Consider the following 24,244-nt stretch of genomic DNA (forward strand, 5'->3'; position numbering starts at 1 on the left):
AGCGGAGAAAAATAAGTGGACTTCACAGGGAAGAGAAAAAAGATAAAAAGTCAAGTTGCAGTAATAGTAATTGCAGTAAGAGCACTAACAGGTCTACGGTAGATGCTCTGCACACAGCTTTAGTTCACCTGGACAAATCAAACACCTATATCAGGATGCTGTTTGTTGATTATAGCTCAGTATTTAACACCATCATTCCTAAAATCCTGATCGATAAGTTACAGAAGCTGGGCCCCTCTACCTCCCTCTGATATTTGGATCCTCCACTTTCTAACTGGAAGAACACAATCTGTGTGGTTTAATATCTCCTGCTTGCTGACGATCAATACTGGCGCACCTCAGGAGTATGTACTTAGTCCACTGCTCTACATTCTTAAAACCCATGACTGTGTGGCTAGGCATAGCTCAAATACCATCTATAAATTTGCTGGTGTTACAACCCTTGTTGGTAGAATCTAAGATGAAGATGAGAGTGCCTACAGGAGTGAGATATACCAGCTAGTTGAGTGGTGTCGCAGCAACAACCTTGCACTCCATGTCAGTAAGAGCAGATTGTGGAATTCAGGAAGGGTAAGACAAGGTTACATGAACCAATCCTCAAGTTCCTGGGTGTCAAGATCTCTGAGAATGTAACCTGGTCTCAACGTATCGAGGTAACTATAAAGAAGGCAAGACAGCGGCTATATTTCACTAGGAGTTTGAAGTGATTTGGTGTGTCAACTAAAGCACCCAAAAACTTCTAGAGATATACCGTGGAGAACATTCTGACATGCTGCATTACTGTCTAGTATGGGGGCAGGGGCTACTGAACAAAACTGAAAAGAAACCACAGAAAGTAAAAATACTCAGCTCCATCTTGAGCACCAGCCTCCTTAGTACCCAAGACATCTTCAAGAAGCAGTGCCTCAGAAAGGCGACGAACATTATTAAGGACTCCTATCACCCAGGGCATGCCCACTTCTCATTGTTACCATCAGGAAGGAGGTGCAGAAGGCACACACTCAGCAATTCAGGAACAGCTTCTTCCTCTCTACCATACAATTCCTAACTGGACATTGAACCCATGGACACAACCTCACTTTTTTAATGTATATCTTATTTTGTTTTTTGCACTATTTTAGTCTATATATATATATAATGCAGCTATTTACTTGTTTCTATGCTATTATGTATTTCATTGTACTGCTGCTGCTAAGTTAACAAATTCCATGACACATGCAGGTGATAATAAACCTAATTCTGATTCTAATCTTTTAAAAATTATTTATTAATTTATCGGATGTGGGCATCGTCAGCTCAGCCAGCATTTATTGCCTGTCCCTAGTTGCCCTTGAGAAGGTGGTGATGAGTTGATGATGTTGATGAAAAATCTGATAATGATGAGAATGACACAGGAGGGGGTAGCCTTGAGATGTATAATGTGAATACTAACAATAGACAAGCAAAATGGCTTTCACCAGAAGTGAACAGCAAATTAATTAAAATGGAATTGAATGCTGTACAAACAAGCTGGATGAACTCAGCGAGTCAGGCAGCGTCCGTTGAAAGGAGCAGTCAATATTTCGGGCCGAGACCCTTCTACCCTTCTACAAACCCTTGTTTGTACGTGTTTTTTTGACCACAGCATCTGCAGTGTACTTTGTGTTTGGAATTGAATGCTGGTTTGGCTGTTTCAGTCATTCCCAAAATGATTTTGAATGGCATTTCAAAAATACTGAACTGAAGCCTGCTGATATCCAACTAAGAACTTATTCTGGATAATTATTGTGAGAATGACATTTATAGCAGTGAGATACAACAACCAACAAGCCACGTTGGGCTTGTATGTGGTTAAAAACAGGAGGGCCAGCATTGAAGGACATGACTGGATGAGATAAATGCAATTTGATTGGAGATACATCCACAATATGCATGCCACATCCTCTGTAATTGAGTCAACTGAAAGTGAATTAAGAAAGGTACTGGATGATGCCAAAACTGTCTCCATACTATTAACTGCTGCCCAACAGAAGGTAAATAGGTGTTGATGTCAACCTCTGTGCCTCTGGTTGGAAAGCATATTTGACCAAGGAATAAGCATGCTGCTCAGAGGAAGTGTGACTTGACTCCATGCCAGTTTCCTTAGTAAATACAGATGCGAAAAACCCATTTAAGATCGCCCCCATTTCTTTTGGTTCCATACATAGCCAACCACTCTGATCTTCAAGAGGACCAATTTTATCCCTTGCTATCCTTTTGCTCTTAATATACCTGTAGAAGCTCTTTGGATTATCCTTCACTTTGACTGCCAAAGCTACCTCATGTCTTCTTTTAGCCCTCCTGATTTCTTAAGTATTTTTTTGCACTTTCTATACTCCTCAAGTACCTTATTTGCTCCCTGTTTCTTGTACATGTCATACATCTCTCTCTTCTTCCTGATCAGAGTTCCAATATCCCTAGAGAACCAAGGTTCCTTATCCTTATTCACTTTGCCTTTAATCCTGACAGGAACATACAAACTCTGCATGCTCAAAATTTCTCCTTTGAAGGCCTCCCACTTACCAACGACATCCTTGCCAGAGAAAAGCCTGTCCCAATCCACGCTTTTTAGATCTTTTCTCATTTCTTCAAATTTGGCCTTTTTCCAGTTTAGAACCTCAACCCGAGGACCAGATCTATCTTTATCCATGATCAAGTTGAATCTAATGGTGTTATGATCACTGGAACTGAAGTGTTCCCCTACACACACTTCTGTCACCTGTCCTAACTCATTTCCTAATAGGAGATCTAATATTGCATCCTGTCTAGTTGGTACCTCTAAATATTGGTTTAGAAAACTTTCCTGAACACATTTTACAAACTCTAACCCACCTCGACCTTTAACAGTATGAGAGTCCCAATCAATATGTGGAAAATTAAAATCCCCTACTATCACAACTTTATGTTTTCTGCAGTTGTCTGCTATCTTTCTGCAGGTTTGCTCCTCCAATTCTCGCTGACATTGGGTGGTCTATAATACAACCCTTTTAATGTGGTCATACTTTTCCTGTTTCTCAGCTCCACCCATATGGCCTCGGTAGACAAGCCCATTAATCTGTCCTGCCTGAGCACTGCTGTAACATTTTCCCTGACTTGCAATGCCACCCCTCCACCCTTCATCCCTCTGCCTGTATCACGTCTGAAACATCGGAACCCTGGAACATTAAGCTGCTTGTCTTGCTCCTCCTGTAGCCAAGTTTCACTAATGGCTACAATGTCATAATTCCACATGTCAATCTGCGCCCTCAGCTCATCAGCCTTCCCCACAATACTCCTTGCATTGAAATAGACACACCTTAGAAGATTATTACCACCACACAAAACCCTTCTATTTGTGACTTTGCATGAAATTTTAACATCATTTATTTTCACCCCTGTTCCACTATCCACTCTGGCACTCTGGTTTCCATCCCCCTGCTTATCTAGTTTAAACCCCCCTCCCCCAATAGCACTAACAAACCTCCCTGCAAGGATATTGGTCCCCCTGTAGTTCTGGTGTAACCCATCTCTCTTGTACAGGTCCCACCTGCCCCAGAAGAGGTCCCAATGATCCTGAAATCTGAAACCCTGCCCCCTACACAAGTTCCTCAGCCACGTGTTCATCCTTCAGAGCATCCTACACTTACCCTCACTGGCACGTGGCACAGGTAGCAATCCTGAGATTACCACCCTTGAGGTCCTGCTTTTTAACTTCCTACCAAGCTCTCTATACTCACTCTTCAGGACCTCCTCACTCTTTCTTCCTACGTCATTGGTACCGATGTGTACCATGACATCTGGCTGCTCACCCTCCCATTTCAGAATGCTGTGCATGCGATCAGAGACATCCCTGACCCTGGCACCCGGGAAGCAACAAACCATCCGGGAGTCTCTGTTGTGACCACAGAATCTCCTGTCTGTACCTCTAACTATCGAGTCCCCTATCAACCACTCTCCTCTTCTTCCACCCTCCCTTCTGCACTGCAGAACCAGACTCAGTGCCAGAGATCTGGCTTCCACAGCTTGTCCCAGGTAAGTTATCCCCCCCAACAGTATCCAAATTGGTGTACTTGTTGTTGAGGGGAATGGCCACAGGGGAGCCCTGCTCTGCCTGCCCTTTCCCCTTCCCTCGCCTGACGGTAACCCAATTACCTGTGCGCTGCTCCTTTGGTGTAACTACCTCCCTGTAGCTACTATCTATAAACTTCCCATTCTCCCGAATGATCCGGAGGTCATCCAGCCTTTAATCAAACCTTTGATGAAGGTTCCTTTCATTTGTGCTATGATCACAGCTGACTAGTGTTATTATTCTCTGTGAAGTGCTAGTATATTTTAAAATATATTACAATGATGTTAATTAAAGTTATTTGCAATCCTGAAATTGTTGGCAAGTATCAGCAAGAATAAACTGGTTCCCTGCCATTAATTTGCAAGTGACATTTCAAGTTTTGGCAATTGCAGTTGTATGATTAAACTAGGGAATTTAAATTTCCACCTGAAATATTTGTGTGATCAACGTATTGTGCAGAGTAATGTTTTTGATGATTACTTAATAAATTCAATATGAATTCGCCACAGAAAATCATAAAGAGCATTTTATAAACTGTTGGCAGCCATCTTCTCTAGCATTTAGTTTGGAGTTTTAACTTTTGCTAGTGACTAAAAAAAATGAATGCTTAACCTCTTTTATTTAGCCCTTTGTTTTGTTCAAATTAATCCCATCTTGCTTTCTCTCTCCTTATTTTCTATTTAATATCCAATATGGTAATGAATTTGCCATTCTGGATAAGTTTCTTTCTTTGAGATAATTGGCTTGGTTCACAATCATTTAATATGGTCAGATGCAGTTTTGATGAAACATCATTGATTTACAATAAATGCGAGAAAGTCTGCAGATGCTGGAAATCCAAAGCAACACACATGAAATGCTGGAGAAGCTTTGCACATCAGGCAGTATCTATGAAAATGAATAGATAGTTGATGTTTCGGGCCTAGTCCCTTTTTCAGGGCTCAAGAAGATAGCTGTCTGCCCGGAACATGGTTCTCAGCCCAAAACATCAACTCTGTATTCAGTTCCATAGATGCTGCCTGACCTGCTGAGTTCCTGCAGCATTTTGTGTGTGTTGCATTGACTTATAATATAATTTTTCTATTCAAAGATGCTGAATGTTGTATATTTCCTAGTCAACTACTCACTCATTCTGCCATTTCAGGTTCCCTCTTCCCCATCTACAATGTTTTGCTTTTATTTACGACACTGGAAGTTAATCATTTAAGGGATATTATAACTCTTTAAAACATTAAGGTGAAGCGAGAGAGAAAAAAAACTAGTGAGCATCCTACACTGTACATCCGTTGGGAGGGACTACACTGTTTCCATCCTGTACCTCTTGCAACCTGCAAAGCTAAGTATTGTTAACATTAAATGGATGTTAAATAGAAAGATTTAACCTCTAATAACAATCTTTATTCTATGTTTGAGCAATTATTTACATTAGTTGTAATTCCAATATTATTGTGCAAATGCATTATTGCACTTCAAGTTGCATTGCACAATGGTCTGCCATCTTTTATAATGAGTTTGATAATCTTTGATAATAAATGTTTAAGGATTTCTATGAGGACTGATCTTTTACTGATTGTATTTGCAGTCAAACATTTATCAAGAACAATTCCTGACTTCTGGCAATGCTGTACTTGTGCTAGCTGAGTAGTCAATTTTACTAATCATAATTCTTAAAATATTATTCACCCCCAGCCTTAGCTATCACGTAAAACTGGCAACAATTTATTGTAAATTAGCACAGAGAATCTTAGAAATAAAAAAAGAGAAATTTATGTATTTCCATTTTATGTACATTCAGCAACTTGGCCTCTGTAATCTATATATTAAATTCCGCAGGTTCACTTTCCTCTGATTTGAAGAAAAATATTTTCATCTCATCTCTTCAACCCTTGCCCTGTAATGAGCAATGTGACCGATCAGTTAGTGTTTTGACTGAAATATTTAAAGATCTACTTAGTAGGTGAGCACCTTCAGGAACATGAAGACCTGTTCTTTTTTTCTATTTAATTTCTTCTTGGAATTAGTTCCCCATCCTCCTGGAGAGCAAGTGCACCCAGAGATAACACTTTACTTGTCGGTCACAACTGAGAGAGGACTGTCTTTTTGACAGACATTGTCAAATAATTGCAAAGAAAATCACATATGAACTTTGTGTTCTGGGGAATATTGGAACATTCTACAAAATATTCTATTTTGTTTATTTCTATTAATCTACTCCAAAAAAATGGTTTGAAAAAACCTGAATTGAAAATATTAAAATTGTGGCTCATATCACAATCCTAATTCATCACGTATTTACCTGCTGTTATTTTCAAGGCAGTTGATTGACCTTGTCTCACCTTGGAGAATTAGGAGTCTTAAAGACTATATTTAAATTAGTCTTCAAGAGTACAGTTCAAGTTCAAGGAGACACGTACAAACAAGCTGCAGGAACTCACCAGGTCGGACAGCATCCATGGAAACGAGCAGTCAACGTTTTGGGCTGAGACCCTTCGTCAGGACCGATGAAGGGTCTGGGCCTGAAACATTGACTGCTCATTTTCACAGATGCTGTCCAACCTGCTGAGTTCCTCCAGCTTGTTTGTATTTCATGTTGATTTGACCACAGCATCTGCAGTGTATTTTGTGTTCAAGTTCAAGGAGGATTGCTATTTCGTTTGGCTTTATTCATGGGTATTCGTATATGGGTGAATGACAATTAAGCACTAACTCAAACTGTACAGTTGGCTGCTGTCTTTAAATTTAATCATTGACGGGCTGCAAAGCTGGGACTGCATATGGGATTCATGTAGAATTATGGTATTAATCTTCATATCAGGAAATTCATTGTGCCAATTCCAGTTCTGTGTTAAGTGACTAGATAGTAAGTCATCCCCGAAGGTAAATTTCTCTTTGTACAGGATGGTGATAATCAACTCACATGTTGGCCTGTTGAGTCTGCTCTGCCATTCAATCATAGCTGATTTTTTTTCCCCTCATCAGCCCCACTCTCTGGCCTTCTCTCTGTAACCTTAGTTCAATCAAGAACCTAACAAGCTTTGCCTTAAATACACCCAACGAGCTGGCCTCCACAACTGCCTGTGATAGCAAATTCCACAAATCCACCATTTTCTGGCTGTGCCCTCTTGACCTTAACTCCCCCTTCATGGGAAACATCCTTTCCACATCTACACTGTTAGGCCTTTCAACATTCAAAAGGTTTCAATGAGATTCCCCCTCCCCCATCCTAATTTCTAGCAAGTACAGACTCAGAGCTATCAAATGTTCCTCATATGATAATCTTTTCATAGCTGGGATCATCTTTGTGAACCTCTTCTTAACCTTCTCCAACGCCAGCACATCTTTTCTTAGATGAGGAGCCAAAAACTGTTCACAATACTCAAGGTGAGGCCTCACCAGCACCTTATAAATCCCTGCTCTTGTATTCTAGACCTGTTGAAGTGAATGCTAACATTGCATTTACTACCTTCACCACAGACTTAACCTGCAAGTTAACCTTTAGGTTGTTGTGCATGAGGACTTGCAAGTCCCTTTGCATCTTATATTTTTGGATTCACTGTAACTGGACTCACTTCTCTTCCCTCGTACCCTTCAGCTACACACTCCTGGTGTCTTCCACAGTGAAGACTAATGCAAAATGCTCATTTAGTTCATCTACCATCTCCTCTCACCCTTTATTATTTACCTGGCTTCATTTCCAATGGTCCTATATGCACCCTCATCTCTTTTAGTTTTTTGCATACTTCGAAAAAGCTTTGACTATCCACTTTGATATTGTTTGCTAGCTTGCTTTCATATTACATTTTATTCGTCCAAATGATTCTTTTAGTAGGAACTTCAGGAGTCACTTTCAGATAATCAATGGAATAAAATTTATCATTTAGTCAACAATTCATCCATCTGTGCCCATCACTCCTTGATTCAGTTCAAGGTAGTGCACAGGGTGCATATGTCAAAAGATAAACTAGCGCATATTTTTTCTAATATAAATCCCATCTGTGATAGATGTAATGCTGAGGTGGTTACCTTAACTCATGTTTTGGTCCTGTATAAAATTAAATCATTTTTGGAGAGATGTTTTTAAAACGTTATCCAAAGTCATAGGTTTGGACCTACAACCAAATTCACTTATGGCAATTTTTGGGACCACTCCAAAGGAAGCAGGAAATGTTTCTGCTTGCGCTCAACATATTACAACTTTTTCAACTTTATTGGCTAGGAGAGCTATTTTGTTGTATTGGAAAGATCCCAATCCACCTACTGTTTTTTTTGGCTCTCCTCCATTATGTCGTGTTTAAGCCTGGAGAAAATTAGAAGTCGGACATTTGATACATCTTTTGAACTTGAGCAAACCTGGCGACCTTTTGTTCCATATTTTCACATGATTTAAATTTTCTTTTTTTTCATTTTTTTAGGTAATCTTTTTTCTTCTTCTCCGTGACTTTTCAGATTTGACCGGAAGGATTTCCCCCTTTTTTTTGTAATTACATCCTCAAATGGAATGCCCAGTCTTTTTTTTTAGGTTAGTTTAGTGTGTTTTTTTCTTTTTCTTAAAAATGGCAATTTTTGATCTTTTTTTTTGAATTGTTAGGAGGAGTTGTGGATATTGAGGAGCTCAGTATTATACTATATATCATTTTGACAGTGTACACTCCTTTTTTGTTGTTTGTACTTCCATTGGAATATGTATTTGATATAACTTCTCTGATTTGTATTTGTCTTTATATATTTTAAAATCAATAAAAAAGATTAAAAATGAAAGGATTCTTTTAGTTGCTCTCTGAAGGTTTTAAAAAGCTTTCCAATCCTCTGCATTCCCATTAATTTTTGCTTTGTATGCCCTCTCTTTTGCTTTTACATTAGCTTTGACTTCCCTTGTCAGACACGGTTGTACTATTTTGCCTTTTGAATATTTCTTTGTTTTTGGAATACATCTATTCCGTGCTTTCCTCATTTTTTCCAGAAACTCATGCCATTGCTGCTCTGCTGACATCCCTACCAGCAGCTCCTTCCAATTTACTTTGCCAACTTCTTTCTCATACCACTGTAATTTACTTTATTCAGCTGAAATACTGCTACGTCAGACATTACTTTCTCTCTATCAGATTTCAAGGTGAACTCAATCATATTGTGATCACTGCTTCCTAAGGGTTCTTTTCTCTTAAGCTCCCTAATCTCCTCCGGTTCATTGACAGTAATGAGTTAATCAAAACTATTGTGATTAACAAAGCAGCCAACCACAAAGTTTATGTTGAATATATTTTTCACCATGGTAAAATAGCAACAACGGGCAGCAACAGTTGTTAACTCCTTTGGAAATAGATGTGGCTTTTAGTACTAGTGATAGTATGTCACCTCTTTCATTCACTGGCTCTAGAAATGTCGTGCTTATTGTTTTTGGATTTTATTGATTTAATTTTTTCATCTTGTTGTTAGCTTGTTTGATAGAGTGAACATAAAAAAGGGGATAAAGTACGTAGTGCTATCCTTTGAGCTTCCTGCACTGTTCATAAGATCATGACTGATCTGAGCTTTGGCCATGGCACCATTTTATTTGCTTTCTGTCCATAACCTTTGATATACCTAAGCTCAAAAAATCTGTCTCAGCCTTGAATGTATTTAATGACTCAGTAATTTCTCTTTGTCGCAATCTTAAGAAGAGACCTTGCCCCCTAAATGACTCCATCAGGTGATATTTTACTCACAACATCTCCTACCCCCTTTTTATGTGTTGTACTGAAATCCCTTTTCATTCTTTCACGATTATATTAGTAACTTAGATGAAGGTAATGGTTGCATCCTGTTTTGCTGGTAATCCAAATCTTATAAATATTGTGACACATATCCAACTATTTGTACTTTTCTTTCAGATGATGAAGTTACTATTGTCAAAGATGTCTGGATTTCACAAGGGCTAGATGCTGTTGCTGCTAAGCAGGTATGATAGGAATGTTTGCTTAAATAAAGTTTTAAGCTTTTATGCAAATTTGCCAAATTGTCTTTGATCAAATGAAGTTTAATTTTTTGGACTAGTTTCCCTCGTGCAGCAGTGATTGCTGACTCTCTATATGGTTATGAGACCTGAGTTGCCTGCAACAGGTGAAAGAAAAAAATCACCATGGCTGCTAAGTTCTCCACCTTCATCAAGAGTACAAAACACAAGTACCCCTCTAAACTAGTCCCATTTACCAGAACATAGCCTGTTCTCTACTATGCCTTAGGACAAGATGCACAATCAGACTCCTAAAACAGATGCACTGTTCTGAGGATATGTTTAAAGTCTCCTGGAATAAATGCAACATCTTTACTGATCCTTGAGAAAATCTGGCCTATGACCTCTCAGTGTAGAGAAGGAATATTTTGGATGATAGTGAGAAACCTGAGGCTATATACCAGGATTACAAGGAAGTGGCAAAAGGTGGAGGCTATCTCTCAACTTACCTGCCCACATGGCCTGACAGTTGTAACCTGCACTATTTATTCAAAGCTCAATGTTTAATGTAAATGTATTATCAAAGTGCATAAATGTCACCATAAACAACCCAGACATTCATTTTCTTGTGGGTGTTCACAGTCAATACAAGACAATAGAATCAATGAAATACTGCAACCATCAAGATGGACAGACTATCAATGTGCAAAAGACAGCAAACTGTGCAAATACAAAAGAGGAAAAAAAGAAATAATGATAATAATAAATAAAAAATAAAGAGCCAGAACATGAAATGATGTGTCCTTGAAAGCGAATTTATAGGTTGCGGGAGCAGTTCAATGATGGGGTAAATGAAGATGAGTGAATCTATTCTCTCTGGTTCAAGAGCCTGATGATTGAGAGGCAACAGCTGTTGGTGAACCTGGTGGTGTGGGTTCTGAGGCTCCTGTATCTCCCTCCTGATGACAGCAACAAGAAGAGAGCGTGACCTGGACGGTGAGAGTACTTGATGATGGATGCTGCTTTCCTGCGACAGCACTCTATATAGATGTGCTCAACGTTGGGAAGGGCTTTACCTGGATGGGGTGGGTCGTGTCCACTACTTCATGTAGGCTTTTCAGTTCAATATCATTGGAATTTCCATACCAGACTGTGATACAACCAGTCAATATATCTGTAGAAGTTTGTCAAAATTTTAGTTGACATTTAAAATTTTTGCCAAACTCCTAAGAAAGCTTAAGTGCTGCCATGCTTTCTTTGTAATGGCAGTTACACACTGGACCCAGGACAGATCCTTTGAAATGATAACACTGAGGAATTTGAAGTTGCTGACCGTCTCCACCTGTGATCCCCCCAATGAGGACTGGCTCGTGGACCTTCAGCTTGCTCTTCCTGAAGTTAATAATTATCTCCTTGGTCTTGCTGACATTGTTGTGGCACCATTCTGCCAGATTTTCAACCTCCCTCCTATCTGCTGATTCATCACCATCTTTGATTTTGCCAATGACATTGCTGTTGTCAGCAGACTTAAATTTGGCATTGGAGTTGTGCTTAGCCTCACGGTCATAAGTATAAAGTGAGTAGAGCAGCGGGCTAAGCACATAGCATTGTGGTGAACCTGTACTGATGGAGATCGTGGAGGAGATGTTTCTGCCAGTCCAATCCTACTGGGGTCCGCAAGTGAGGAAGTTGAGGATCCAGTTAGTCAAGGAGGTATTGAACAAATACTAAGCAAACTAAATAGAGAGCTGGGAATTGATGTTGAGGGAAATGAATGCTAAGGGGTGTAAGACAAAGGAAAAAAAGAAAATAAAGATGGTGCTTCCGAAAAATCTATCACTTTTATAGATAAGATAAAGAAAATTCCTTAGATAGTGATATATTAGTTAATGGGCTACATAATTAAAACAATTACATTACATGGGTAATGGGCTAATACTTAGCCATTGAAAAATGAGAAAGGTAATGAACTGTTAATTTAGCGATACTACTTTCTACCAGTGAATGTAAAAAATACTTGTTTGTTAAACAGTACAAATCTTATAAAAAGTGAGGGTGAGGGTCTGCTCGGTCAGAGGAATGGATCCTTCGGGCAGACACAGCATGGATTCAGCAAAGGGAGATCCTGTTTAACAAACTTACTGGAGTTCTTTGAGGATATAATGAGTGCAGCGGATGGAGTGGAACAGATGGATGTTATTTACTTGGATTTCCAGAAAGTGTTCGATAAGGTGCTGCATAAAAGACTTATCCGTAAGATAAGGATGCATAGAGTTGTAGGGTGATGTATTAACATAGATAGAGGTTGGTTAACTAATAGAAAGCAGAGAAGTGGGATACATAGGCATTACTCTGGTTGGCAGTCACTGGCGAGTGGTGTGCTGCAGGGATTGGTGCTGGGCCCGCAACTGTTTACCATATACATTAACGATCTGGAAGAAGGGACTGAGTGTAGTGTAGCTATGCTTGCTGATGATACTAAATTGAATGGAAAAGCAAATTGTGCAGAAGAATTGGTGAGTCTGCAAAGGTATATAGATAGGTTAAGTGAGTGGGCAAGGGTCTGGCAGATGGAATACAATGTTGGTATATATAAGGTCATCCACTTTAGAAGGAAATGGAAGATCAGGTTATTATTTAAATGGTAAAACATTGCAGTGTGCTGCTATGCAGAGGGACTTGGGAGTGCTTGTGCATGAATCACAAAGGATTGGTTCACAGGTGCAGCAGGCTATCAAGAAGGCAAATGTAATGTTGGCCTTCAATGCTAGAGAGATTGAATTTAAGAGCAGAGAGGTTATGCTGCAACTGTACAGGGTACTGGTGAGGCCGCACCTAGAATACTTTGTGCAGTTCTGGTCTCCTTACCTGAAGAAGGATATACTGGTTTTGGAGGTGGTGCAGAGGAGGTTCACCAAGTTGATTCCAGAGATGAGGGGGTTAGTCTATGAGGAGAGATTGAGTTGACTGGGACTGTATTCACTGGAATTCAGAAGAATGGGAGGAGATCTTCTAGAAACATATAAAATTTTGAAAGGGATAGAGAAGATAGAGGCAAGAAAGTTGTTTCTACTGGTAGGTGAGACTAGAACTAGGGGACATAGCCTCAAGATTTGTTTTAGGACGGAGATGAGGAGGAACTGCTTTTCCCAGATAGCAGTGAATCTGTAGTATTCTCTGCCCAATGAAGCAGTAGAGGCTTCCTCAGTAAAAATATTTAAGACAAAGTTGGATAGATTTTTGCATAGTAGTGGAATTAAGAGTCATGGGGAAAAGACAGGTAGATGGAGTTGAGTCTATGGCCAGAGAAGGTTGGATGGGTCAGATGGCCTACTCCTGCTCCTATTTCTTATGTTCTTATATATATTTAATGTAAAATTATAGAATTGCCCACAAACCTACACCTCATATCATGAATTGCAGATTTATAAACACCTCCAAAAAGTGCCAAATTTAAATTACTGCACAGAACCCTGGTTTCAAATATATACTAAAATGTGACTACAAATTATAAAATTATGAAAGGGATAGATAAGGTAGAGGTAGGAAAGTTGTTTCCACTGGTAGGTGAGACTAGAACTCGGGGACAAAGCCTCAAGATTCAGGGAGAGTAAATTTAGGACAGAGATTAGGAGGAACTGCCTTTCCCAGAGAGTGGTGAATCTGTGGAATTCTCTGACCAATGGGGGATGTTTCAGTAAATATATTTAAGACAAGGTTGGATAGATTGTTGCATTGTAGGGGAATTATGGGTTATGGGGAAAAGGCAGGTAGGTGGAGATGAGTGCATGGCCAGATCAGCCATGATCTTTTGGAATGGCGGAGCAGGCTTGATGGGCCAGATGACCTACTCCTGCTCCTTTTTCTTATCTTCCGATGTTCTTATGTTCAGAGTTGATCATGGATGTTGCATCCTAGCTGTATAGATATGCAAGCTTTGGCAGTATGATGGGGAGAGCAAGCTGTTGACCATGTAGCAAGCTCCCCATCTCCATACATCTGGTGAACCCAGAGGAATGGCAAAGACCGATTCAGTTAGGTCCCAGCAGCGTCACAGGAGTTGCTAGTCAGCATCAAGCTCAATGTAGGACTGCCTTAGGGACTCCTGTTCCAGATTTTTCCCTTGGGGTTTACTCCTGAAGCCTTCCCCATGAGCAGGTAAGTTAGTGGAGGTTTGAGATCAGAGTTTCCCTTCTCCTAGATGAGTTGCCAACCATGGCTGACAACCCTCACCTGCTTGAAGCGACTAGTTTTAAGGTGCCAGTAACCTGCCTTTGCCCCTCTCCTGTCAGTAGAAACGGTTCCGCCGAGTTTAGCAGCTAAACCACTCATCAAGGCCAGGAGCTGGACTTATTTGTCAGAGGCTATTCGAGGTGCATGCCATTGGGAGCATTTAATAGGTATTGGGAGCTTGTCCCTATTACTACCCCTGGCTATAACAACCTTAAGGTATTATTTAAAAGAAAAGTAGTTTCCAACAAAGCCAAGGTCTTGAAGCTTATTGATTAGTTTTGAAGCAATGATAGTATTGAATGCCAAGCTGTAGTCATTGAAGAGCATGGTGATGTATGCATCTTCGTTGTCCAGATGTTTCAGGGTTGAGTGAAGAGCCAATGAAATGGCATCTGCTATTAATCTGTTGTGACGGTATCCAGATCCAAGTTGCTTCTCAGGCAGCAGTTGATATATTTCATCACTCACCTCTCAAACACTTCGTCTCAGTAGAGGGAAGTGCATTTGGCAATAGTCTTTGAGGCAGGTTACCACATTCTTTTGAAGCACCAGTATAATTAAAATCTGTTTGAAGCTATTGGATACTTCAGATTGCCAAATCGGCACAGGTGTTTAGCACTTGGCCAGTTACACTGCTTGGGCAAGTTGCTTTCCATGGGCTGACCCTCCTGAAGGATGCTTTCCTGTCGACCTCACAGACTGAAATAACAGGGTCTTTGGGTGCTGTGGAGTTTGTGAAGGCTCCTCTATATTTTGTTAGTCAAAGTGAACATACAAGGCATTGAGCTCATCTGAGAATGAGGGCTTGTAGTCACCTATGTCGCTTGGTTTCACTTTGTGGATGAATCTGTTGTTCCTACATTGTCCTCGTTGGTAACCTCACAAGGAACAAATAGAAGTAAGTTTTCTTCATGTCTGAGGGGCTGCCTAAGAACTTAGTACATCTAACTTTTGTTCTAGCTGTGGAAGTAAGAACTAGTTAGATTTAGAAGGATTCATCAAATCCATTCTAATCATTCTTAAATATTTTCTTTGAGCGCTATTTAATGTATCAGGAAAGTTATATTGAATTCCTTGCATTTTAGAAATGATTCAATTTTTTATCAGTACAGATATCTGTACTGATTAATTTGTATGCTTCTGAATTACAGGTTCTCTTTCATTCCTTCGGGCTAGACAACAGCGTCTTTGTTTTGAAGGTAATACCGATATTCAAAGCTAAAATAAATGTGCATGATCAATGACATAAATCTAACTCAAAATATTTTGATTCCGTTGCTGAATGGTTAAATTAAGAATTCTTGCCTCTTGTTTATAATAATTTAAAAGCAAAATTAACAAATCTTTATTCGGTAACTGTTTCATGAATTAAAAAGTACACTTTATTAAATACAGGAGTAGAACCCAGTGTGGTCTTCTGCTCTGTAGCCTATCCACTTCGAGGTTCAACATGTTGTGTATTCAGAGATGCTCTTCTGAACACTACTGTTGCAATGAATGGTTATTTGAGTTATTGTCGCCTTCCTATCAGCTTAAAACAGTTTGCCATTTTCCTCTGATCTCTCCCATTAAAAAGGCATTGTCTGTAACCTCTAAACTTCTTGCAGCAAACCAAAGGAAAACATCCTAGTTTTGTGCAGAGTTACAAAACTCAGGACTCAATGCTAAATTCAACAAATTCAGGCAACCAGACATTGCAGTTTGAGTCAGAACTAGCTAACATTCTCTTTTACTTCATTCCTGTTTTCATTTCTCTCCTTATACTAATATAGATAGATCAGATGTAGTTAAAAGCCTTCACCATCCTCACTCAATTAGAACCACTTCTATTTGTATCTTTTAGTCAAGAACACCCTCCCTTCAAAAAGTATGTGATTGCTAAGTCAATTGATACTTGCAAGGCTGATATCAAGAAATGTCTTCATAAAATATTAAGAAGATCAAAGAATGGCAAATAAAGGCTAAGGTACAGATTAATATCATCTAAATGACAAACTAGAAAAGGGTTCAAGTGTAGAATTACATTTTTACATATGGCAAAGGTTCTAGGAAGTTATATACAGTGGCATGCAAAAGTTTAGGCACCCTGGTCAAAATTTCTGTTAATGTGAACAGCTAAGAGAGTAAAAGATGACCAGATTTCCAAAAGGCATGAAGTTAAAGATGACATATTTCTTTAGTATTTTAAGCAAGATTACTTTTTTTATTTCAAAAAAGGAAAGTGGCCCGAGGCAAAAGTTTGGGCACCCTGAATGTTTAATACTTAGTAACACCCCCTTTGGCAAGTATCACAGCTTGTAAACACTCTGTAGCCAGCTGTAACCAGTCTTTCAGTTCTTGTTTGGGGGATTTTCACTCATTCTTCTTTGCAAAAGGCTTCTAGTTCTGTGAGATTCTTGGGCTGTCTTGCATGCACTGCTCTTTTGAAGTCTATCCACAGATTTTCAATGATGTTTAGGTCAGGGGACTGTGAGGGCCATGGCAAAACCTTCAGCTTGCACCTCTTGAGGTAGTCTATTGTGGATTTTGAGGTGCTTAGGATTATTATCCTGTTGTAGAAGCCATTCTCTTTTCATCTTCAGCTTTTTTACAGATGGTGTGATGTTTGCTTCCAGAATTTGCTGGTATTTAATTGAATTCATTCTTCCCTCTACCAGTGAAATGTTCCCTGTGCCACTGGCTGCAACACAAGCCCAAAGTATGATCGATCCACCCCCGTGCTTAACAGTTGGAGAGGAGTTCTTTTCATGAAATTCTGCACCCTTTTTTCTCCAAACATACCTTCGGTCATTGTGGCCAAAAACCTCTATTTTATCTTCATCAGTCCACAGGATTTGTTTCCAAAATGCATCAGACTTGTTTAGATGTTCCTTTGCAAATTTATGATGCTGTATTTTGTGGTAAGGAAGCAGGAAAGGTTTTCTTCTGATGATTCTTCCATGAAGGTCATATTCATGCAGGTGTCGCTGCAGAGTAGAACAGTGCGCCACCACTTCAGAGTCTGCTAGATCTTCCTGAAGGTCCTTTGCAGTCAAATAGGGATTTCAATTGCCTTTCTAATCCTATGAGCTGTTCTTTTGGAAAGCTTTCTTGGTCTTCCAGATCTCAACTTGACCTCCACAGTTCCTGCCATTTCTAAATTACATTACAAACTGAGGAAACGTCTAGCTGAAACACTTTGCTATCTTCTTATAGCCTTCTCCTGCTTTGTGGGCATCATTTATTTTAGTTTTCAGAGTGCTAGGCAGCTGCATAGAGGAGCCCATGATCACTGATTGTTGGGACAAGGTTTGAGGAGTCTGGGTATTTATAAAGCTTTGAAATTTGCATCACCTGGCCTTTCCTAATGATGACTGTGAACAAGCCATAGCCCTAACAAGCTAATTAAGGTCTGAGACCTAGTAAAAATTATTTGAGAGCTCAAATCTCTTGGGGTGCCAGAACTCTTGCATGGTGCTGCTTTCCTTTTTTTCCCACTCTAAAATTGTACAAAACAAAAATAATACACAAATCTTGCTTAAAGTGTTGAAAAGAATGTTTCATCTTAACTTTATGACTTTTGGAGATCAGTTCATGTGCTACTCACTTAACTATTCACAGTAACAGAAGTTTTGACCAGGGGTGCCCAAACTTTTGCATGCCATTGTATTGAGGTATTTACAATTTTGCCCAATACACAACAATTAAATAAATCACATTTGTTATATACTTATTGACAGCAGGAATGTTCTACATTGTATAACTTGTGTTGCCACTTCATTTTTATTTCTGATGCCAGTTTCTCTGACCTGTCAATCTAAAAAGAAATTTCACAATAAGGAAATTCAAATACAGATGAAATTTAAAAAAAAAAATTCACTTACCCCACATTCCTTAAATACAGTATTGGAGTTGTCCTTCGCCACACAATCACAGGTATAAAGTGAGTAGAGCAGGGAGCGAAGCACGTAACCTTCTGGTGCACCTGCTCTGATGGTAGGTATGAAGGAGATGTTGCCAATGCATTTAACTAGGGTCTGCCCATGAGGAAAGGTTGGGGTTCTAGTGTTTTTGTTATGGGCATATTCTATCAGACTGTACATCTGACATTAGCTGGTAGATAAGCCTTGAGGTTACTCACCGCACAACACCCAGTCTCTAATCTTCTCATGTAGTTATGGTATTTATGTGGCTGCACAAGTTTTTGGTCAGTGGTGACAAGAATGTTGTTGGTGAGGGTCTCGACAATACACAAGCCATTGGTGCCTAGGCTGTCTATGTTGGAGGTGGTCATTGGCTGGCACTTCTGTGCCAAGATTGTTATTTGCCACATATCAACATTCGGAGTCGTGCTGTGTGCATTAATGAGCAGTTTTATTTGGATAAGACTTACGTATGCAGTTGAATATTATGTAATCTTCAGTGAGCATCCCCTGTACTGACCTTATGTTGGAAGAAAGGTCAATGGGGAAACAGCTGAAGATGACTGGAAACTGCCCCGAGGTATGCCTGCAGAATGTCCCAATGCTCGGATGATTGATCACTGACCAACAGCTGTGCCGTATTCTTTCCATTTCTTGATGATTAACTTAACTGTACTCAAAGGGATATTCAACGACTTGGAAATTTTCTTGTATCTATCTCCTGACTTGTGTTTTTCAATAACCTTTTTGCGGAGTTGCTTGAAGTGTTCTTTTGCCCTCCCATTGGTGTTGCCCTTGAGTGCAAAGGCTGGATTACTGGATCTTGGACTATACATGTGTTTTCTTGCATAATGATGTGTATTTTTTTCTCTCGCTATTTTGAATGTATGTTATTTTTTAAACATTTTATTGAAATACAATGCAGAGCAGGCCCTTGCCACTGAGCAACCCCCCCCCCCCCCCCCCGCCCTTGATCTAATGACAGTCCAGTGATTCCCAACAGGGACGGTTACGTGCCCTAAGGGGGCATTAGGGGGAATAGAAGTTGTTGGGGGTGGTGGTAAGCGGCACCCTAACTTGAGGCATGAGGCCTGACTGACCTTGTCAACATCTGATAGTGTGTGTTAATTTTTTATTTTAATTTAGCCCCATTAATGATGGATAAGTATGTACAGCATGATCTGAGTCCAAAGGCAGTGTAGCTTTGAATTCTAATCTGCTAAAAAACAGAAACTACAGAGAATGCATCAATATAATGTCACATACCCGGAGTATGGTTTTGATTCCGTTCCTGTCAGATCAGTGATGACCCATGTGTCTTATTTGTAATACTGTACTGTCTAATGGAGCCATGAAACCATCAAGATTGCAGGAAGACTTCTGTAAAAGACACCCTGAAATGGCTTCTTATGGCAGGGGTCACCAACCTTTTTTGCACGCAGACTGGTATAATATTGACAATATTCTTGGGGACTGGCGCTGGGAAGGGTGGGGGGGGGGAGAGGTTATGTGTGTTGATCACAAACGGAATATAGGTGATAAGTCAACTATGTCCCTTATAAGTGGCTATTACACTCAGTTTATTTTCTAAAAGGGTTTATCTAACAAATTTAATATTAAACACACAGCGCATATTTTCCTCGCATGAATATAGTGATAAGTCAATTATAAGCCACTAGCATCATAACATTTTAAGTAATGTTTGGATATTAAACACACAGCGCATCTTTTCCTTGTATGAACATATAATAGCCTGGCCAGGTGCAGCTGGTCGTGGGTGGGATGAGAAGTCACGGTAAGGGCCGGAGGTCCCCTTGCTGGGGCCACGGTGGTTGCAGTCCAGAGAGAGCGACCGACCGAGTGAGGAGTGCGACAGAGCATGCACCTGCCCCCCCCCTCCCCCCCGTAGGTAAGCGGGATCTATCGGCTGACAAAAGTTTGGCTCGAGGGATGATTTTCAGTAGATCGCAGCGAGGTAGCTGCTCTGCTACTTACGAAATGCAGAGCCCAAATTAGATCACCTGTAAATATTTTAGCACCGGCTTCCCCACGAACATTTGGTGTGGTAAACAGGTTTAGAGGCAGCGCCCATCTGTCTATGCTCTAGGCCAGTAGCAACAACACTTCTCGCCGGCTGCGTGAGGCAGCTGGTTACCTGAGGCCAACCAGTGATCCCTGGCGCTAGGGTATCACTGCGTTTAGGCGACTGATGACCATGCGTGGGTAATGACCTCGCGTGTGTTCAAGTTCTTCACTTGGCGTGACAGGGTATAAGGAAAGGTGCAGCTGACTGATATCGTTTCACATTGCCAGATCATATCGTTTCCTCACAGCCCAGTAGCACATGCTTTACGGCCTGGTACCGGTCCGTGGCCTGGTGGCTGGGGACCACTGACTTATGGTATTACTCAATTCCGGAAGATGAAAGAAGCATATGAAAAGTATTGCTCACTTGAGTCATTTGCCAAGAAAGCTAAAAACGACCTTGATAGTGGTCTCAATGCTTCTTATATTGTTTCCAAAATGATAGCAAAGTGTGGAAAATCTCATACAATTGGTGAAAGATTAATAATGTCTGCTGTGTCAGAAGCACTCACTACTGTTCTCAAAATGGATACCACTATTTTAAAATCAATTCCTCTGAGTAATAACTCAGTAGCTTGTCATATTGAAGTGTGTGAAGACTTTGAGTATCACCCGTGCATAGAGCTACAAAAAACTGAATTTCGGCTACAACTGGATGAGTCAACTGTGCAAGACATCAAGACATTGCTAATGGCATATGTAGGGTTTAAGAAAAATGTGAACTTTTATGAAGGGATTCCCTTTTGTAAAATGTTAAAACCAAATATCAACAGAGAATCAATCTATGATGACTCAAAATGTATATTGAAGATAAAAGTATTTGGATTCGGAACATGATTTCTTGTACAACCAATGGAGCACCATATGTGAGAGGATTAGTGGCATCTATGAAAAAAGAAATTCCAAGTCTGTTTGCAATCTATTGTGGAATTCATTGTTAACATCTTGCCAAAAACTTTAGTCAGAGACTTTCTTCAAGCATGAGTCTTGGAATATCTAGTATCAACAAAGTTAAAGATCATCCATTAAATAGCAGAACATCAGTTATGCCAAGATAATGATGAAGAGCTTGAATGCTTGCTTTTTCACAATGTAGTGCATTGGCTATCAAAAGGCTGCTGCTTAAAACATTTCTTTGATCATTTTGACATTGGTTGAATTTTTGCTCAAAGTTGACAAGAGCTTGGGAACCAAAACTGAACTTCTTCAAAGACTCAAAAGTCCAATTTAATGTCAGAGAAATGTATATAATATACATCCTGAAGTGCTTTTTCTTCGCAAACATCCACAAAAACAGAGAATTGCCCCAAAGAATAATCGACAAATAAACTTAAGAACCCCATGGTCCTCTCCCTCCCGTGCGTAAGCAGCAGCAAGCTACAATCTCCCCCTCCCCCCACCGGCCAAAAAAACAAACATCGATACCACCACTGAGCACTCAAGCGTGAGCAAAGCAGTAGCAAAGTCACAGACTTGCAGTTACCACAAAGACTGCGCACTACACCTGGAATTTGACATACCGCAGATTCTCTCTCTCTGTCAGTGTCTCCGTTTTCCCCCCAGTGAGTGGGGAGATATAACAAACAACTTGCTGGTTTACGATGTTATAAGTCTGTTACGTCTCTTTTTTTGAGCTCTGTGCCTGAAGATTGCAAAGATCCCAGGTCTTTGGGCCCGTAGCAGATATCTCGACTCCCCTGACGACACACGGGTCTCCTGCCATGACACTGACTCTCGATCCACCCATCTCTAGAGCTCCAAGATCTTAGGCCTCTGAATTTGAGCCGATCTGTCAGGCCAAGCCCTTGGCATGCTGAACAATGGCCAGTCCTGAAACCCCGAGAATGGGTCCCATTCCTGCAAAGAACCGGTCAGCGTGCAACTCCAGGTCAGGGTCTTCAAAAGAACCCTGAAAGGGAAAAACATGTAGGTGTGGTATATCTAGCTGATCTGTATGACAAAATAAACATTCTAAACATGAAACAGCAGGTAAGAACTTCAGTTTAACCCAGGCAAAAAGTGCAGTGTTCATTTTTATTAGAAAATTGGAAACATATAAGCAAAACAGTGGGAGAAGAATGTTCTCAGAGTTTCCCTGCATGGAAAGTATGGCATTCTCTTTCACAGGAAGTTATTTGCAAGAGTACTGTTTACATGTGCAGTCACTGAAAAAGGATTTTCAGAATTGATTCAAGGATTTGAGCAATCTGGAAATACTGGACTGGGTAAATAACCCATTTCTTTGCACGGTGGAAGACCGGGAAGAGAACTTCCAAGAAGAAGTGATCAAAATTCAGAATGATGAAGCAAAAATGCTTTTCAAAAAGTCTGGCTTTTGTGGTATGCGGCTACACTGTCACTTGAAGTTTCCTGGCCTTTGGAGAAGAGCCAAACTGCTCTTCATTACATTTCCATCCTCCTACCTTGCTAAGAGAGTCATTAGTGCAGTGAACCACATACTCTCAAAAAACAGAAACCACTTGTACATTGTTACACGTGGGGACTTAAGACTTTTGCTGTCACAATTTGAACCAGATATTTCAACTCTTGATAAAAACCATCAAGCTCAAGGATCACATTGATATCGAAGCTGCTGTACAGTTCACAGATGCTGTATAAGCTAGGTTTAAAGACAAATAAAAATTTAAAGCAGTATCACTTTTCTTATCTTAGCATCTGGTAAATGTGTTTTTATACTATGGGGGTACCAGAAAGTGTATTGTGCCAAAGAGGGGCATTGGCAAGTATGAAGGTGCCTTAGGGGGGCGTTGGCAGGTATGAAAGTGCTTTACAGGGGCATTGAGCTAAAAAAGTTGTGGAAACACCGCCCTAGCCTAATCATAGAACAACTTACAATGACCAATTAACCTACTAACTGGTACATCTTTGGATTGTGGGAGGAAACCCATGCAGTCATGGGAAGAATGTACAAACTCCTCACAGGCAGTGGCGGGAATTGAATCTGGGTTGATGGGACTGTAAAGTGTTGTGCTAACCACTACGCTACTGTGCTGCTCCACGCACCTTAGCCAGCATGGGAGGTTGTCAAGAAGGTTTAGTCACTCAGCATTGAAAATGAGTTAATTAATTAATTTAGACATTGGCTTTGTGGGAGAAGCCAGAGATTGATAGTAGATGGTTGCCTCTCTAACTGTGACTAGTGGTTTGCTGCAGGGATCAGTCCTGGGTCCGTCGTTGTTTGTCATCAACATCAAATGATCTGGATTTTTAACTGGATCAGCAAATTTGCTGATGACACCAAGATTGAGGTTGCTGTGAGGAAGACTATCATGGCTTGCAGAGGAATCTGCATCAGCTGGAAAAATAGGCTGAAAAATGGTAGATGGAACTCAATGCAGTCAAGTGTGAGGTTTTGCACTTCAGTAGGATCAACCAGGGTGGGTTTTGCACAGTGAGCAGTAGGGCACTGAAGACTGGGAATACAGGTACATAATTTAAAGAAAGCTTTTGGCACATTGGCCGTCATAAATCAATGTATTGAGTACAGTTGGCCCTCCTTATTTGCGGTTTCCGCATGCGCGGGTTCAACCAACTGCAGTTCAGGAAAACCCGGAAGTTCTCTCTCCAGCACTTGTTGTTTGAGCATGTACAGATGTACAGACTTTTTTTTCTTGTTGTTATTCCCTAAACAATATGGCATTACAACTATTTACATAACATTTACATTGTATCAGCTATTATAAGTAATCTAGGGATGATTTAGAGTATACGGGAGGATGTGCATAGGTTACTGTGGATCAGGATCGTAAAAAAAACTGGAAGTTCTTTCTCCAGCACTCGTTGTTTGAGGATGTACAGACTTTTTTCTTGTCATTATTCCCTAAACAATACAGTATAACAACTATTTACATAGCATTTACTTTGTATTAGGTATTATAAGTAAGTCGGAAAAGGTACATCCGATATTATTTAGCGTTAGTTAGTCAAACGTTTGTCTTAGTATATAGCATGTATTTTACCATTCTATGCATATAAAACACTTAAGAAACATATGTATTTCAATAATTG

General features: G+C 40.1%; 1 protein-coding gene across 9 annotated transcripts in view; it reads left to right on the forward strand.

Annotated features, from left to right (window-relative positions):
- The window catches only part of si:zfos-1056e6.1 (uncharacterized protein LOC107988029 homolog), a 134,044-nt gene that overhangs the window by 41,262 nt on the left and 68,538 nt on the right, over positions 1 to 24,244 (forward strand). For all 9 annotated transcript variants that reach the window (XR_009515127.1, XR_009515128.1, XR_009515129.1 and 6 more), the window contains exons 3-4: positions 9,934 to 10,001; positions 15,380 to 15,427. Coding sequence is in view for 6 of the 9 variants with exons in the window: in XM_059986046.1 (XP_059842029.1) it covers positions 9,934 to 10,001; positions 15,380 to 15,427 (116 nt within the window). In the remaining 3 variants the exon portion in view is untranslated. The remainder of the gene's footprint in view (positions 1 to 9,933; positions 10,002 to 15,379; positions 15,428 to 24,244) is intronic.

Source organism: Hypanus sabinus, chromosome 12 (genome assembly GCF_030144855.1).
Source record: "Hypanus sabinus isolate sHypSab1 chromosome 12, sHypSab1.hap1, whole genome shotgun sequence".
NCBI lineage: Eukaryota > Metazoa > Chordata > Chondrichthyes > Myliobatiformes > Dasyatidae > Hypanus > Hypanus sabinus.